This window comes from Rana temporaria, chromosome 8 (genome assembly GCF_905171775.1).
Source record: "Rana temporaria chromosome 8, aRanTem1.1, whole genome shotgun sequence".
Classification (NCBI taxonomy): Eukaryota; Metazoa; Chordata; class Amphibia; order Anura; family Ranidae; genus Rana; species Rana temporaria.
The window spans coordinates 189,137,083-189,156,457 of NC_053496.1; the positions used below are offsets into that span (position 1 = coordinate 189,137,083).

The window sequence follows — 19,375 nt, forward strand, 5'->3', positions numbered from 1 at the left end:
TACCTTTTTACTATTTCCTGATTCTATGACTGTAATCTGTTTAAAAGTAAAAATTATAATAAAAAAATGTATTGAAGAGAAAATAAAGTTGTGTGTGTCGGTGGAATGAGAAGAATTGCTGGTGGTGTTGTCACCTGTCACAGCCGTCACACCTGGTTTCCCGGCCAATGCACCAGATAAATGTTGCAGCAAAACGGCTCTTTGAGTTCTGGGAAACCAGGAATGGACTCCGGACACGGACTCCAGGAAAACAAACCTTTTATTTCACCAGGGAAAGGAGCGACTCACGCCAGGATGCCAAGTGGCCTCTTCTAGGCGTTTACAACATATAGATTTCCTCTTGTATAGACATTCCTTGGAACTTCGTAAAACATCGAAAAGCTTGTTAGCGAGTGACATCTGCGGCTTCTCAGTTATCTGTCTAATTTATCATCTACTAAGCTGTAGACATGTGCACTGACCAAACATTTCTTTGTTTTCCTTTCATTTGTTTCTTCGTTTTTCGGGTCATTAGTTATGATCGACATTCATTCATTTGAATAAATTTGAAAATCCGGAAATTCAAAATCCGAAAATCAGAAATAATAACAAATTATCGGAATTTTCTTTCAAATTTAGCTGTTAGTGAACGTAATGAATATGAATTTTTCCTAAGTTACGAATTACCAGAAATAACGAATGCCGCTTCTAAACGAATGGAACGTAATGAATTAATAATATTAACAAAACATTTTCTTTGTGTCTGTTATAAAATTTTGTAAATGAGTAAGTTTTCTCCTTCACTGATGAGGCGGCACCAATGAGATGGTACTGGTGGGCACTGACAATGGCCACTGATATGCAGCGATGATGGGCACTCATAGGTGGCACTGATAGGCAACACTGATGGCCACTGAAAGGTGGCACTGATATGCATCACTGATGGCACTGCAATCATTGCTAATGGGCACTGATTGGCATATCCCTGGTGGTCCAGGGTAGTATACCTGGTGGGCATCCTTTGTAGGCATCCCTGGTGGTCCTGGGTGGGGGGACTACACTGATAAACAATCAGCACAGACCCCCCTGTCAGGAGAGCAGCCCATCGGCTCCACTCTACTGTCGTCTGTCTGACGTGAGTGAGGAAAAGTTGATTAACGGCTCTTCCTGTTCACGCTGTGATTGGACACAGCTGATCATGTGGTAAAGAGCCTCCGTCAGAGGCTCTTTATCGAGATCGGTGTTGTGGCCTGTCAGACTGACACACCACAACAGAGATCGCCGGGCTGTGTGCCCCGTAGGGCACGCGATTGCGGCTTATCCTGCCAGACATCATATAATGGGAAGTCAGGATAACTGAACCACTTCCTGGCCGTCATTTTGCTATAGGCCGGGTGGGAAGTGGTTAAAAAGTAACCCTGAATAATGGGCCTAGAGTGCAGTGGTCAGGAGTATATCCTATACAGTGGTCAGGAGTATATCCTATACAGTGGTCAGGAGTATATCATATACAGAGGTCAGGAGTATATCATATATAGAGGTCAGGAGTATATCATATACAGAGATCAGGAGTATATTATATACAGGGGTCAGGAGTATATCATATACAGAGGTCAGGAGTATATCATATACAGTGGTCAGGAGTATATTATATACAGGGGTCAGGAGTATATCATATACAGAGGTCAGGAGTATATTATATACAGGGGTCAGGAGTATATCATATACAGAGGTCAGGAGTATATCATATACAGGGGTCAGGAGTATATCATATACAGAGGTCAGGAGTATATCATATACAGTGGTCAGGAGTATGTCATATACAGAGGTCAGGGTCTTCTGCTGACATTAATTAGAGAGAAAAGTCTCTCCTGTACGGTTCTCTCCTTGACATATCGTAGAATGAAGCCGTATTGTTCTTTCAGTGTCATCATCCCGTGTTCTGTCCATTTCCACACCGACACCAACATCTCCTCCACCATCCCGCTGTATTTGTTGTCTCACCATGTTTCCAATGATGGAGATCCAGAGACTGACCGGAGTCTTCTTCTCCATGTCACCAGACCACCTCTTCCTCTACTATTGGGGTGCTGGGCCTTTCTAGGACTACTCAGGACCCCCAACCTCTTCTATAGGATTGTGAAGATTTCCATCCTATTTACTAAGAAGCTGAAGAAAATGTCCATGATGTAGATGAGGGTCACATATAGTATGAGCAGCATCACCCTTCACTCTGTCACCGAGACCCAGTCTGGCAATGCCCAGAATGATACCAATTAGTCTCTGACCAATCTCACGGTTTGGATGGAATTTCTCCTTATATCAGTGGTCAGTGTAGTGGTCCCTTACATTGGTGACCAATGGGAGAAGGACCCTCTTATATGTCATCAGTGGGAAGACTGCCCTCCTTACAGATCATTGATGTCAGTTGTTACTGAGAGACAGAAATTGTTCAAGGAACCCCTAGAACCCTTTGGACTCGGAACCCTGGCAGAGAAAGGATGGACTAGGCAGTAATATATTTCTCTCCCCCTTGGTGGGAGTGGAGATGACCCATCTATAAGGATATACAATACAAACACACACACAAGAAGTTTCTCCGGGGTGCAGTTCCTCTGAGATCCACAAGGTGGTGATCTTCTCACTTCTACCATAGAGATAGGAAGTCTCTATGGAAGACAGGAAGTGATGTCAGGGACAGACAGGAAGTTCCGGGTGAGAGGTGAGTCTGGAGGAAGTAGTGAGGAGACATCTTTGGAATCAGCAGCAGAGGAGGTAATAAGATCTTATCTTCTATTTACACCCAGTAACCCCGTCATGTCCTTCCTCTTCCTCCATAGTCACTGTGACGTCTTTTATCTCCAGCAGATGATAATACACACATATACCTCCCAACTGTCCCTGATTTGGAGGGACTGTCCCTCATTCACAACAAAGTCCCTCTTTCCTCCTCATGTGTCCCTCATGTTGGTCTGATCTATATACATGTATATAAAATGCACTACTTTTCTATCAAAAAGTCTTTCCCGGTGCTAAACCTTCCATCCAATTTCTACATTTTTCTGCTGCATTTGTAAATTCCAAAAGCCAATATAAAGGAATATTAGTGGTAAAAATGCACTTGTGGGTTTTCCCGATTTTTTTTTTTCCCCCATTAAGGGGTGTGGCCTATGCCTCCATACTTTTGCTAATAGAAGTCCCTCATTCCCATGTCAGACAGTCCCACTCCTCCTGAAGCCCCCACTCCCCCCCCCAAAAAAATTATATGCCAAATGTGGCATGTAAGGGGGAAGGAGTGGATTAAGCGGAAGTTCCATTTTTAGGTGGAACTCCGCTTTAATAAATATAGATCAGGCAGGATTTGTAAAAGGGAGAGAAGGGAGGGATAATAGTGTAAGAACCATACTGTTATTACAGGAGGACGATAAGAAGAAACCCCCAGTCGCACTCATGTCATTAGATGCTGAAAAAGCATTTGACAGAGTCGACTGGGGGTTTATGATGGAACCTTTGCGAACTATAGGTCTGGGACCCAGATTTATAAAATGTTTGGAAAACTTATATAACCACCCGACGGCAAGGGTGAAGGTCAATGGGAGTGTGTCGTCTGTGTTTGAAATGATGAATGGAACCAGACAGGGTTGCCCGCTCTCACCCCTCCTGTATGTAATATCGCTGGAACCATTATTGGCTAAAATTTGGAATAATCCAAATATAGGGGGGTGAGAGTGGGAGAGGATGAGCATAAGGTGGCAGCGTACGCAGACGACATACTCCTATATGTGACCAAACCTAGACTCTCTGGGCCATATTCTCAGAGAAGTTACGATGGAGTAAGTCAGATACTCCATCGTAACTCCCTTTTTAGGCCAGTGTATCTATGCTCCTGATTCTCAGAATCATTTTTGCATAGATACACTTAAGATCCGCCATCTGTAAGTCACTTACACTGGCGGATCTTAAATGCAATGACGCCGGCCGCCGCTAGATGGCATTTACGTGAAGGAGTCATTTGCATAGGAATAGATATAAAAGAAGAAAAAGACCTACAGAAAGAATTTCCATTTACTTGGGGAAAAAAAACATTAACATACTAAGGAATAAAGATTACACCCAGAGTAGAAAAACTATACTTGGCTAATTATATCCCCTTAGTTAATGAAATAAAACAAGATATGAAAAACTTAGCAAGGAAACGATCTCCTGGGCAGGGTTAATGCATTTAAAATTATGATATTACCAAATATAATCTATAAATTCCAAATGCTTTCTATAAGAATTCCACAAAGCTTCTTCAAGATAATTAAAACTTTAATCTCAAAATATATTTGGCAGGGCAAAAAGGCCAGAGTAAACTATACTTTTCTAAGTCGTAAAAAAAAAATAAAAAAAACGGGGGTTGGTGCTCCCAGATATGAAGAGATACTATAACGCGGTAATATTAGCAAGGTTGGCAGAATGGACAAACATATACACTAAAAAGAAGTGGGTACAGTTGGAAGATACAATAAGTATGACACAATTAAATAAGAATGTTTGGATACCACCTAAAGTTAGGAAAACGGGCACGGACACTCGCAGTATAACGAAGAATGTATTTAAAATATGGGACACATTATACAGGCGGGAAAAATGGGAATATAACTCCCCATTAATCCCATTAGCAGGCACAAACTTGTTTCCACCAGGTAATAAGACACGGATGGGAAGGCAACTGCGCATTAAAAAATTAGGTGATATTGTCACACAAGGTAACATAAGGCCAACATTTTAGCGAATGGGAGTATTTTCAGTTAAAGCACTTTGTGAGCACTTTACCACAGCCGATTAGAGATGACAAAACATTAAACCCAATAGAAAAACTATGTTCCATTGGAAAACCACTAATACACGGAATAGCGTTACTATACGGAATATTGACGGACTTAGAGACGCAGGGAACACTGACATGTGTAGAAAAGTGGGGACACGACATTGGTAAAAAGCTAGAGGACTCACAAATGATAGGTGCAGTGTTCAACTTTGCCGCTGACATCACCACAATCGAAGCAAATTACAAATTTATGGTACGCTGGCATTTGACCCCTGAGAGAATGAATAAAATACATCCAAATAATTCTGCGTTGTGTTGGAGGGAGTGTAAACAAATAGGAACGACAGTGCATATCTGGTGGGACTGCCCGAGAATACGAGAGTACTGGGAAGAAGTTCTAGAATATATAGAAGAAATAACAGGGGAAAAGATCTTGCGGAATCCCTTGTTTGTTTCACGGAACAGACAGGCCAAAAAAACAGTATGGAATGACTTTGGTTCCGGTGTTACTAAATGCAGCAAAGGGCCTAATCCCAAAAAATTGGTTACACCCAAAGAGGCCATCCATAAAAGAGTGGATACAACGAGTAGACTCTATAGCAGAAATGGAATATCTGGGGCGGGGAGAACTGGGAGGGGAGGCCAGATGTAGAGCGGCCTGGGAGAAATGGAGAGCTTTCAAGACGTCAGAAAAATTTGCGCTAATGGTGATCGACAGATCCGAAGGGGGGAGGACTAGGATTGGGGGGAATAGATATAAGAGGCAGGGGAGCACTTGACACGAGGGTTGCCTCTGGGGAATGATGGCTATAGCTAATTTTGGTTGTTCATTTGTGAATAACTTTTATTTTATATATAAGAAAGAAGAAGGAAAATGTATGAGGAAAAAAAAATAGGCAAATGACGGGAAAAAACACACATGATGCGAAACCATAGAAGAGACGTAATGGGCAAATTAACCGTGAGCAAGTCTCGCTGTCCTTTTTTTTGGTTAAGTCTGAAGTGGTAAAAAAAATATGAATGGTGTATAGCTGCATTACATATGTGGGATTCCATTCATTTCCTATACACCATTCACATGTAAATAGGCACATGTATGAGCTTTAAATATTGATAAAAACAATGTTTTTTAATAATTCGGTTAATGTATATTGTTTGGTGGGAATGTAACTTTATTATGTTATTAATATGTGGTGTATAATGTGTGCTGATTCGTGTTCAACTTTTTCTGTATTTTTCACTTCCTCATACTGTAATCCCGCTACATCACGCCAGATTACAGTGAGAGAAGCAGTTCTCAGGAGTTTCCAGCCGTTTGTAGATCGCTCCTCATCTCAACATGAGAATCGATCTACAAAGCTTCATAAACAGGCACTCAGAGGAGAGCGATCTCCCCTGAGAATGCCTGAGAACTGAATAGCGTTATTTTACCACACTTTCATAAAAGGACACCTATGAGACGTTTCTCTGGGCTGCAGTTCCTCTGATCTCCACAAGATGGTGATATCACTTCTACCATAGAGAGTAGAAGTCTCTATGAAAAACAGGAAGTGATGTCAGGGACAGACAGGAAGTTCCGGGTGAGAGGTGAGTGGGGAGGAAGTAGTGAGGAGACATCTTTGGAATCGGCAGTAGAGGAGGTAATAAGATCTTATCTTCTATTTACACCCAGTAACCTCCGTCATGTCCGTCCTCTTCCTCCATAGTCACTGTGACGTCTTTTATCTCTAGCAGATGGTGATACACACATATATAGTGTGGAGACCTAGATTAACCCCTTCAGGGTCAGAACATTTCCCCACTTACAAGGCCGGAACATTCTCTTCATTTCAGTTTATACTAACAGATTATACGATAATACGGGTTGGGGGTTTTAGTTAGAGGTGGACTTATGATACTTGTGTTTGATTTTATAATCTTTATGGAGGAGGAAATAACTATTCCTGATGTCTGTGAAGGTTCAACACAAGGGGTGTGTCTGGATGATGACTTTATCTTTGTAAGTATCAGGTGATGTCACTGTCTATTTCCCTATGTAGGAGTATTTAGAAGGACACAAGGATCTCTACAAGGACGTCATGATGGACAATCAGCCGCCCCTCACATCACCGGGTAAGAGGAGACTTTATTGTAAAGGAGAGAGCAGTACGGAGGCTCCACCTAGATCCCCCATCATCTGATAAACACATAGAAACAATGTATTCAGTCAGTGTGTGTGTTTCCTACAGATGGATCCAGTAATGGGAACCCACCAGAGAGATGTCCCCGTCCTCTGTATTCCCGGGATTCCACACAGGAAGGTCACACCATCCCCCACCAGGTAGATGAGGAACAATCACTGATAGTATCATTAGGATCTGTACATTATCTGCATTGTTACCATTGATGTCATTTTTATTCTATATTCAGAGTGGAGACCTGAGAGATCCTAAAGTTGAGGTTAAAGAAGAGATAAAAGAGGAGGATGATGAGGATGGGGTGATGGAGGAAGAACACACCATCCCCCACCATCATCAGGTAGATGAGGAACAATTATTGGTGGTTATGATTTATACACAAACATGTTTATTATAATGAATGTTTTATTATATATTCAGAGTGGAAATCTCGGGGATGATAATATTGATGTTAAAGAAGAGTATAAAGAGGAGGATGAGGAGTATGGAGTGATGGAGGAGTTTTCAGAAGGACACAAGGATATGATGGAGCCACCTAATACCAGGAACCCCCCAGAGAGATGTCCCCGTCCTCTGTATTCCCGGGATTCCACACAGGAAGGTCACACCATCCCCCACTGTTACAAGGTCGGTGGGGCGGAGCATCTAGAACATGGACTGGTGGAGATGATGTGTGGATTTTGTATGTAAGTTTATATCTTACAGATGATATTCTCTCTCATTCTCTTGGCTTAGAGTGGAGATCCAATCGATATAGAATTTGAGGTGAAATCAGAAGAAGAAGAGACGTATGTGAGGGATGATCAGCAATCTATGGAGGAGGATGGAATAACGGGGACATTTATAGAGGAGGACACTCCTACAGAGATCAGCACAGGTGGGTCATTAACACTAAATCCATTCCTCCACCCATACTGCTCACTGATTGGTCCAGAGTAGGGCGGGGACTGGGTGATATCAGCCTGTAATCCCCTGGTCATTTTCCTGAGCTGTGTTCCCCGTCCTGTATTCCTGTATTTCTCTCGGATAATCTTCCTTCTCTGTGCTGCAGACACAATTTATGTCTCTAGACTGGATTTATGGAGATTCTGGGGTTCAGCTGGCAGCAAAATGTTGATTTTCACCATACGGTTTGCATGACCTAGACACCTGGTGTATGTACCTTGGGTCTTCTGCCCCATGCCCGGGTCTAGTGAGATCTCTGACAGAACAATTCTCCCGGGTTACTTGCTCTGTTATTTGCTGGCTGTGCCGGGTGGAGGGATATGTCTGTATAGTCTCAGACCCAAGTCACTGAGTGCAGTCTCAGGAGATGGGAGGCAGCGGTGTGGGATCTCTGCAACTTCTCTCCAGTAAACATTTCATCCACCACTGATTACTGAATACCAATATCATGAGTCCTGACCCCTGCACTATATACTCTATGTTGTACATTACATACTCCTGACCCCTGCACTATATACTCTATGTTGTACATTACATACTCCTGACCCCTGCACTATATACTCTATGTTGTACATTACATACTCCTGACCCCTGCACTATATACTCTATGTTGTACATTACATACTCCTGACCCCTCCACTATATACTCTATGTTGTACATTACATACTCCTGACCCCTGCACTATATACTCTGTGTTGTACATTACATACTCCTGACCCCTGCACTATATACTCTGTTGTACATTACATACTCCTGACCCTCGTCCTATAATTCCCTCATCACTGTCACTCCTATAAAAGACAGTTCTCGTTGTTTCCTCACTCTCTGACTAAGGTCCATGAATAAAGAAATGATCTGGTAGGAGATCAGAGGATCCATTTACTAGTTACCTTGAGGGGGGAATTGTAAGATCCTCAGAGACAAAGCTGCCTGATGTGGGCGGAGTCCTGTGTTAGGGGAACCAATCAGCTCATGTCTAGTAATAATCTTTGTATTTCTATTTTAGTAGATGGACGGGAGATGAGGAAAACCTCAGAGGATTGTCTCACTTTGTCTCCAGACTGTAAAGTAGAAGATGAGGACATCACACAGTATAGTCCAGGAGAAAACCCGACTACCTCAAATGTCCATCCGGCACCACACAGTGTAGATGGACCATCGTATTCCTCTTATCCTGAGGAACCTCAGACTGTGCGGGACGGTGCCGGACCATCGTATTCCTCTTATCCTGAGGAACCTCAGACTGTGCGGGATGGTGCCGGACCATCGTATTCCTCTTATCCTGAGGAACCTCAGACTGTGCCGGACGGTGCCGGACCATCGTATTTCTCTTATGCTGAGGAACCTCAGACTGTGCGGGACGGTGCCGGACCATCGTATTCCTCTTATCCTGAGGAACCTCAGACTGTGCGGGACGGTGCCGGACCATCGTATTCCTCTTATCCTGAGGAACCTCAGATTGTGCGGGATGGTGCCGGACCATCGTATTCCTCTTATCGTGAGGAACCTCAGACTGTGCGGGATGGTGCCGGACCATCGTATTCCTCTTATCCTGAGGAACCTCAGACTGTGAGGGACGGTGCCGGACCATCGTATTCCTCTTATCCTGAGGAACCTCAGACTGTGAGGGACGGTGCTGTCTTTCTAATACATAAGAGGTTTCCCTGTCCTGAGTGCGGAAAATGTTTTTCTAAGAAGGTCAATCTTTCCACACATCAGAGATCTCACACGGGGGAGAAGCCTTTTTCCTGTTCTGAGTGTGGAAAATGTTTTTCAGAGAAGTCCACTCTTTCCAAACATCAGAGATCTCACACGGGGGAGAAGCCTTTTTCCTGTTCTGAGTGCGGAAAATGTTTTTCAGATAAGTCCCGTCTTTCCACACATCAGAGATCACACACGGGGGAGATGCCTTTTTCCTGTTCTGAGTGTGGGAAATGTTTTTCAGTAAAGTCCACTCTTTCCAAACATCAGAGATCACACACGGGGGAGAAGCCTTTTTCCTGTCCTGAGTGCGGGAAATGTTTTTCACAGAAGTCCTATCTTTCCACACATCAGAGATCTCACACGGGGGAGAAGCCTTTTTCCTGTCCTGAGTGTGGGAAATGTTTTTCACAGAAGTCCTATCTTTCCACACATCAGAGAATACACACGGGGGAGTGGCCTTTTTCGTGTTCTGAGTGCGGAAAATGTTTTTCAGATAAGTCCCATCTTTCCACACATCAGAGATTTCACACGGGGGAGAAGCCTTTTTCCTGTCCTGAGTGTGGAAAATGTTTTTCAGTGAAGTCCCGTCTTTTCACACATCAAAGATCACACACGGGGGAGAAGCCTTTTTCCTGTCCTGAGTGTGGAAAATGTTTTTCAGTGAAGTCCCGTCTTTCCACACATCAAAGATCACACACGGGGGAGAAGCCTTTTTCCTGTTCTGAGTGTGGAAAATGTTTTTCAGAGATGTCCCATCTTTCCACACATCAGAGAATACACACGGGGGAGAAGCCTTTTTCCTGTCCTGAGTGCGGGAAATGTTTTTCACAGAAGGCCAAACTTTCCATACATCAGAGAATACACACGGGGGAGAAGCCTTTTTCCTGTTCTGAGTGCGGAAAATGTTTTTCAGATAAGTCCTATCTTTCCACACATCAGAGATTTCACACGGGGGAGAAGCCTTTTTCCTGTTCTGAGTGTGGGAAATGTTTTTCAGATAAGTCCCGTCTTTCCACACATCAGAGAATACACACGGGGGAGAAGCCTTTTTCCTGTCCTGAGTGTGGAAAATGTTTTTCAGAGATGTCCCATCTTTCCACACATCAGAGAATACACACGGGGGAGAAGCCTTTTTCCTGTCCTGATTGCGGGAAATGTTTTTCACAGAAGGCCAGTCTTTGCAGACATCAGAGATCTCACACGGGGGAGTGGCCTTTTTCCTGTTCTGAGTGCGGAAAATGTTTTTCAGATAAATCCTGTCTTTCCACACATCAGAGATCTCACACGGGGGAGAAGACTTTTTCCTGTTCTGAGTGCGGAAAATGTTTTTCACAGAAGTCCGATCTTTCCACACATCAGAGATCTCACACGGGGGAGAAGCCTTTTTCCTGTTCTGAGTGTGGAAAATGTTTTTCAGAGAAGTCCAATCTTTCCAAACATCAGAAAATACACAGGGGGGAGAAGTCTTTTTCCTGTTCTGAGTGTGGGAAATGTTTTTCAGTGAAGTCCCATCTTTCCACACATAAGAGATCTCACACAGGGGAGAAGCCTTTTTCCTGTTCTGAGTGTGGAAAATGTTTTTCAGAGAAGTCCAGTCTTTCCACACATCAGAGAATACACACGGGGGAGAAGCCTTTTTCCTGTTCTGTGTGCGGAAAATGTTTTTTAAAGAAGGCCAGTCTTTCCAGACATCAGAGATCTCACACGGGGGAGAAGCCTTTTTCCTGTTCTGAGTGTGGGAAATGTTTTTCAGTGAAGTCCCATCTTTCCAGACATCAGAGAATACACACAGGGGAGAAGCCTTTTTCCTGTTCTGAGTGTGGGAAATGTTTTATACGGAAGTCCCATCTTTCCAAACATCAGAGAATACACACGGGGGAGAAGCCTTTTTCCTGTCCTAAGTGCGGGAAATGTTTTTCGCAGAAGGCCAATTATTCCAGACATCAGAGATCTCACACGGGGGCAGTGGCGGCCCGTCCATAGGGGGCGCCCGGGCGCCACCACCCCTCCTGTAGGCACAAAAAGAAAAATGTTTTTTTTTAAATTGCCCCTTTAAGAAAAAAATTAATGTCCTTTAACAAAGTCAACTTAGGCGCCGGAACACCAGTGCCCTGGGAAGCGCCGCGTCAATGCAATCACGAGATTGCAGACATGGCGCTTCATTTGCGGGCTTTTTACCCGCCTTGCGGTGCATTGCAAAGCGCCGATTAGCTTCCCGTGCATCCCTGGATCCACTATGGGCGCTGGGAGCATTGCTATAGCCGTTACTTCCGGGTTTCATCTTACAGACGTAAAGCGGAAGTGACGTCACGTTGGCAGCTCTGTTCTTTGCACGGCCCGAGCGGAGCTGCGAAGAAGGTAAGAGAAGAGCTGGCCACCACCATGCCTCGTGTACTATGCACTATGCAGATATCTGGATCCAAATCATCCGAGAACACTGTGTGGAGCCAGGAAATCCCCAGCTACTGTATAACACCAGTGGGGGGAGGAACCAAGATCTTTCTGCCGGGTTCCCGGGGACACAGTTTGTAGTGCACTGAGGTGCTTCCCTTATGGGAAGAGAATAGAGATGGATGACCAAGGCTGCCCGAGGTGTAAGACCACCAAATATCGCAACCCCCTCCCTGAAACTGATGGTGGATGTGTGCGGACATACTCTGTAAGTGCAGACAGGATACTTTTACTGAGAGCACTGTCATCCATGCTGTGTACTCAGGGGCCCCTGTCATCCATGCTGTGTACACAGGGGCCCCTGTCATCTGTGCTGTGTACACAGGGGCCCCTGTCATCCGTGCTGTGTGCACAGGGGCCCCTGTCATCCGTGCTGTGTGCACAGGGGCCCCTGTCATCCATGCTATGCTGTGTACACAGGGGCCCCTGACATCCATGCTGTGCTGTGTTCTCCGGGGGTCCCTGACATCCATGCTGTGCTGTGTACACAGGGGCCCCTGTCATCCATGTTGTGTTGTGTGCACAGGGGCCCCTGTCATCCATGCTGTGCTGTGTTCCCCGGGGGTCCCTGACATCCATGCTGTGTTGTGTACACAGGGGCCCCTGGCATTGTGCACTGTGTACACAGGGGCCCCTGGCATTGTGCACTGTGTACAAAGGGGGGACCCCTGGCATTCTGCACTGTGTACACGGGGGGGACCCCTGGCATTCTGCACTGTGTACACGGGGGGCCCTGGCATTGTGCACTGTGTACACAGGGGCCCCTGGCATTGTGCACTGTGTACAAAGGGGGGACCCCTGGCATTCTGCACTGTGTACACGGGGGGGACCCCTGGCATTCTGCACTGTGTACACGGGGGACCCCTGGCATTTAAAAAATGTTTTTTTTAAAGGTGAACTTATTCCTTACTTACTGCAAATCGCTGGCTAGCTTTTTTCGTTTGTTTGTGCCCCCCCCCCCCCAAAATTTTGAGCACCAGCCGCCACTGCACGGGGGAGAAGCCGTATTCCTGTCCTGAGTGAGGGAAATGTTCCTCACTGAAGTCCCGTCTTCCTGTACATCAGGGGTCCCACACAACCCTCGAGGTGTATTAGTGAGTGCGGGAAATGTCTTGTATATGAATGTTGCTGGACGTGTGGGGAAGAAGCACACCCTGATATACACCTCAGATATACTCCATGGCTGATCTTCATCATGTAAGAAACACTTCATAAGGAGATCAGAGATCACCAAAGACATGGATGAAGTGTTGGCCATTGATAGCAGGAGAAAAATAAAAATGGAGTCATTCCCTCTCATTGGCTGAGTACATTTTGTGGTGTAAACTCTTGCAAGAGGTCTGTTTTCTCAAGTCGTCTTCCAGGACGAAACGCGTTAACCCCACCACTTAAAAGGTGGTCCTCTAGGCTTTTTAAAATAAAAATGGAGTCATTCCCTCTCATTGGCTGAGTACATTTTGTGGTGGAAGATTTCACAGACATTTAGGGATCTAGTATAAAACAAATTGTAGAATGAATGTGACACGCGTTCCTCCAATCATGACAAATATTAGATCATCGGCTCCATCTAGTGGCAAAAATCTGCCCCTGTGGTTTTAATACCGACCATTGACGTAAAACAGAAAATACCACATTTGGCCATTAGATGGCGCTAAGTAGCATAGAAATTATCTCCATCTAGTGGCCAAATGCAATCATTTCCGTTGTAAATGAATGGAAACCATTCGACCAGCACAGCAAATATCCTAATAACATTCATCTTTCCCCCATTCACACAGAAGGAATGTACATGGACTTTGCCCGGGGGAATTGCTATGCACATATTTTATGAATAGACCCCTAAATGTCAGGAGACGTTTATATAAAGATGGGAAGTATGGAGCAGATAAATGAATAGACCTCCTAGCAATGTTATTACCAGGCTGCAGCTAGGGGGAGCTCTAATGTGTGAGCACAGCAGAGTGATCCCATCTAGCTCACATTAACCCTTTCACCGTCAGATGTTTTTGCATTATTTTGGGCCTGAAGATTAGATAAAACCCCCAAATATATATTATCTGATAGCAGAGGCCCTGGAGAATAAAATGGTGGTGATTGTTAAGGTGTTCCTCGTACACAGATTTCCCCTTAATATCCGGGTTTATTTTCTCCTTTTCCCCCATTTTCTATGGTGTGATCATTTCTACAAGACTTTGTTATAATAATGTAACACGTTGTGTATTGTATTGTATTGTATGACTTTGCCTCCACATTCCAGACAAGTCATTTTCCTGACCAATCGCATTTCTACCTTTTTACTATTTCCTGATTCTATGACTGTAATCTGTTTAAAAGTAAAATTATAATAAAAAAATGTATTGAAGAGAAAAAAAGTTGTGTGTGTCGGTGGTGTAAGGCTTGCTAGAGTTCCCCCATAATATCAATGCATTGTAAGGCTTTCTAGAGTTACCCCATAATAGCAATGCATTGTAAGGCTTGCTAGAGTTCCCCCATAATATCAATGCATTGTAAGGCTTGCTAGAGTTCCCCCATAATATCAATGCATTGTAAGGCTTGCTAGAGTTCCCCCATAATATCAATGCATTGTAAGGCTTGCTAGAGTTCCCCCATAATATCAATGCTTGTAGAGATGTATCCTTTAAACCAGAACCGTTGGGATTAATTACACAGAAGCTAGAAACAGCCTTGCAATATGTTATTGTGTACGTGCAATAGAACAAATACATCTTGCATAACAAGATAGGGCATGCGGTAGAACAAGTCTTAGCTGGTTACACGCTCAGGAATGTTGTATAATTGTGACGTACTGTATTACTTGTATAAACGAATTACTTTACTACGATTGGCTGAACCAAGGGCGTTCCTTTTCTTGTATGTTTTGAATAAGTGCAGTGCCCACAAGGAATAAAATTGTAGCTTTTGATTCACCATATCCCTGCGTGTGTCTTGACTAACCGATGCATCAGAGAGTCTCCATACATCCAGAAGTCCTGAAGCCCGGCTCCAGTTGAACCACCAACCTCACAGGTGGAATGAGAAGAATTGCTGGTGGTGTTGTCACCTGTCACAGCCGTCACACCTGGTTTCCCGGCCAATGCACCAGATAAATGTTGCAGCAAAACGGCTCTTTGAGTTCTGGGAAACCAGGAATGGACTCCGGACACGGACTCCAGGAAAACAAACCTTTTATTTCACCAGGGAAAGGAGCGACTCACGCCAGGATGCCAAGTGGCCTCTTCTAGGCGTTTACAACATATAGATTTCCTCTTGTATAGACATTCCTTGGAACTTCGTAAAACATCTAAAAGCTTGTTAGCGAGTGACGTCTGCGGCTTCTCAGTTATCTGTCTAATTTATCATCTACTAAGCTGTAGACATGTGCACTGACCAAACATTTCTTTGTTTTCCTTTCATTTGTTTCTTTGTTTTTCCGGTCATTAGTTATGATCGACATTCATTCATTTCGAATAAATTTGAAAATCCGGAAATTCAAAATTCGAAAATCAGAAATAATAACAAATTATCGGTATCGGAATTTTCTTTCAAATTTAGCTGTTAGTGAACGTAATGAATATGAATTTTATCCGAAGTTACGAATTACCAGAAATAACGAATGCCGCATCTAAACAAATGGAACGTAATGAATTAATAATAATAACAAAACATTTCTCTTTGTTTCTGTTATAAAATTTTGTAAATGAGTAAGTTTTCTCTTTCACTGATGGGCACTGATGAGGCGGCACCAATGAGATGGCACTGGTGGGCACTGACAATGGGCACTGATATGCAGCGATGATGGGCACTCATAGGTGGCACTGATAGGCAACACTGATGGGCACTGAAAGGCTGCACTGATGGGTATATATGAGTGGCACTGATATGCATCACTGATGGCACTGGCAGGCATTGCTAATGGGCACTGATTGGCATATCCCTGGTGGTCCAGGGTAGCATACCTGGTGGGCATCCTTTGTAGGCAGCCTGGGTGGGGGGCTGCACTGATAAACAATCAGCACAGACCCCCCTGTCAGGAGAGCAGCCAATTGGCTCTCCTCTACTCTCGACTGTCAGATGCGAATGAGGAGAAGTCAATAAACGGCTCTTCCTATTTACGCTGTGATTAGACACAGCTGATCATGTGGTAAAGAGCATTCATCAGAGGCTCTTTATCGAGATCGGTGTTGCAGTGTGTCAGATTGACACACCACAACAGAGATCGCCGGGCTGTGTGCACCGCAGGGCATGCGTTTGCGGCTTATCCTGCTGGACATCATATAATGGGCAGTCAGGATAACTGAACCACTTCCCGGCCGTCATTTTGCTATAGGCCGGGTGGGAAGTGGTTAAAAGCCTTTGTAGGTCATCAGGTTAAAGGTAACTCTGAATAATGGGTCTAGAGTGCAGTGGTCAGGAGTATATCATATACAGTGATCAGGAGTATATCATATACAGAGGTCAGGAGTATATCATATACAGGGGTCAGGAGTATATCATATACAGAGGTCAGGAGTATATCATATACAGGGGTCAGGAGTATATCATATACAGGGGTCAGGAGTATATCATATACAGGGGTCAGGAATATATCATATACAGGGATCAGGAGTATATCATATACAGAGGTCAGGAGTATATCATATACAGGGGTCAGGAGTATATCATATACAGAGGTCAGGAGTATATCATATACAGGGGTCAGGAGTATATCATATACAGAGGTCAGGAGTACATCATATACAGGGGTCAGGAGTATATCATATACAGAGGTCAGGGTCTTCTACCAACATCTCCTCCACCATCCCGCTGTATTTGTTGTCTCACCATGTTTCCAATGATGGAGATCCAGAGACTGACCGGGGTCTTCTCCATGTCACCAGACCACCTCTTCCTCTACTATTGGGGTGCTGGGCCTTTCTATGACTACTCAGGACCCCCAACCTCTTCTATAGGATTTCTATGCCATTTAAAAAGAAGCTGAAGAAGAAGTCCATGATGTAGATGAGGGTTACATATAGTATGAGCAGCACCACCCTTCACTCTGTCACCAAGACCTCGTCTGGCAATGCCCAGAATGATACCAATTAGTCTCTGACCAATCTCACGGTTTGGATGGAATTTCTCCTTATATCAGTGGTCAGTGTAGTGGTCCCTTACATTGGTGACCAATGGGAGAAGGACCCTCTTATATGTCATCAGTGTGAAGACTGCCCTCCTTACAGATCATTGATGTCAGTTGTTACTGAGAGAGAAATTGTCCATTGCTCAAGGAACCCCTAGAACCCTTTGGAGGAACCCTGGCTGAGAAAGGCTGGACTAGGCAGTAATATATTTCTCTCCCCCTTGGTGGGAGTGGAGATGACCCATCTATAAGGATATACAGTACATACACACCCAGCACACGGCCGTGTTCACACTTCGAGACGTTTCTCGGGGCTGCAGTTCCTCTGAGCTTCACAAGGTAGTGATCTTCTCACTTCTACCATAGAGACAGGAAAACTCTATGGAAGACAGGAAGTGATGTCAGGAACAAACAGGAAGTTCCGGGTGAGAGGTGAGTCGGGAGGAAGTAGTGAGGAGACATCTTTGGAATCAGCAGCAGAGGAGGTAATAAGATCTTATTTTCTATTTACACCCAGTAACCCCGTCATGTCCGTCCTCTTCCTCCATAGTCACTGTGACGTCTTTTATCTCCAGCAGATGATAATACACACATATACCTCCCACCTGTCCCTGATTTTTTTTAATGTTTCTCCATTAAGGGGTGTGTCCTATGCCTACATACTTTTGCTAATAGAAGTCCCTCATTCCCATCTCAGGAAGTTGGGAGGTATGTACACATATATAGTGTGGAGTCGTACATTAACCCCTTCAGGGTCAGAACATTCCCCCACTTACGGGGCCGGAACATTCTCTTAATGTCGGAAATGTGTGTTTTTTTCCAATCTAATTCAGCTTTTCCGTTTATAATAACAGATTATACAATAATACGGGATGGGGGTTTTATTAAGAGGTGTTTTTATAATTAGGGATGCTCGGAAATTTTATCGGCCGAAACATATCGTCCCAAAATGGTGTTTTCAGCATATTGCCGAAAGAAAAAAAGTGCAGATAATTGCACATACGCGGTGGCCGTGCCTCCGGGGGTCCGCCCATTGCGGGGTGTCATCCTGATGGATCAAGGTCCCATCCTCCCCTCCTTCCTCCTCCTCTTCTTGCAGAGTGGTGATCTTCCTGTGTCAGGGAGCTGAATTGCCCGAGCCGCAGTAACAATGTCCCGCCTCCTGTGATAGACTTGACTCAGTGTGACGTGGTCACAGGAGGCGGGACATTGTTTTTTTTTAAAGATATTTTTATTGGATTTAAGACAAGCCAACAAACAGAAAGAAACACAAAAAACAACAACAATACCACCAGACAATCTGGTCATAAACAGTAGGCAATATGCTCAGACATAGAAAAATAAACAGATATCAGTGCAAAGATATAAAGTAGGCACAATGGTAAAAGGTTCAGTTGTATTACCAGGGCATAGATCCCTGGGGCACGGCCCATCAATGGTCAATCAAGAGTAGTACAATCAGTGCTGGGAGAGGGTTAGCGGACTAGACAACCATCTACCCCAAATGTTGTGGAAGGTTTTGTTCCGTTTCTGGAGTTCAAAAATAAGTTTATACAGTGGGATAGAATCATTAATAAGTTTTACCCAGAGGGACCTCAGAGAGGTCTGTGCGCCCTTCCAGGACAGTAAAATAGCTTTTCTAACATAGTAGTAGAGTATGCGGAGCAGTCTCTTGGCATGTGATGATAGGTGTAATTTTCCAAAATAGGCAGTTCTTGGGGTGGATTATGTTTGGGAGGCCTAGCGCCGATGAGATGAAAGCACCCACTTCCTCCCAGAAGTCCCGGAACTACTGGGCATGACCAGAAGCAGTGTAAGAAATCGGCCTCCTGGCCACAGCCATGGACACAGGCAGCCGAGGGCAGGAGACCCATCCTGTGTAACCTAGCCAGAGTGAGGTGGGTTAGATGAAAAATGTTGACCTGTATGATGCGATCCGGGGAAGCAATAACTGAAGTTTTATACGTATCACTAAATTCTGACCAGTCCTCGTCTACCAGGGAGAGGTCCACTTTACCTGAGCTTTGTGATACCTTGGGTTAAAGTCAGTCATTAGGGCTGCATAGTAGGTGGAGACAAGTTTAGTGGGGTCCGGCTGTCTGAGCAGTTTTTCCAATGGGGGCAGGTCGGTGGGATCGTCCAGGGAGCCAAACTGGGCATGGATAGCGTGCCTGAGCTGGTAATAA

General features: G+C 44.4%; 2 protein-coding genes across 2 annotated transcripts in view; one reads left to right on the top strand and one right to left on the bottom strand.

The window, feature by feature from the left end:
- The window catches only part of LOC120909737, an 857,992-nt gene that overhangs the window by 636,126 nt on the left and 202,491 nt on the right, over window positions 1-19,375 (bottom strand). The window lies entirely within an intron of this gene.
- LOC120909738 (zinc finger protein 850-like) overlaps window positions 9,806-19,375 on the top strand; it is a 100,847-nt gene continuing 91,277 nt past the window's right edge. Inside the window, exons 1-3 of the mRNA XM_040321465.1 lie at window positions 9,806-10,133; window positions 10,218-11,584; window positions 13,070-13,074. Coding sequence (XP_040177399.1) covers window positions 9,821-10,133; window positions 10,218-11,584; window positions 13,070-13,074 — 1,685 coding nt within the window. The 5' untranslated portion in view covers window positions 9,806-9,820. The remainder of the gene's footprint in view (window positions 10,134-10,217; window positions 11,585-13,069; window positions 13,075-19,375) is intronic.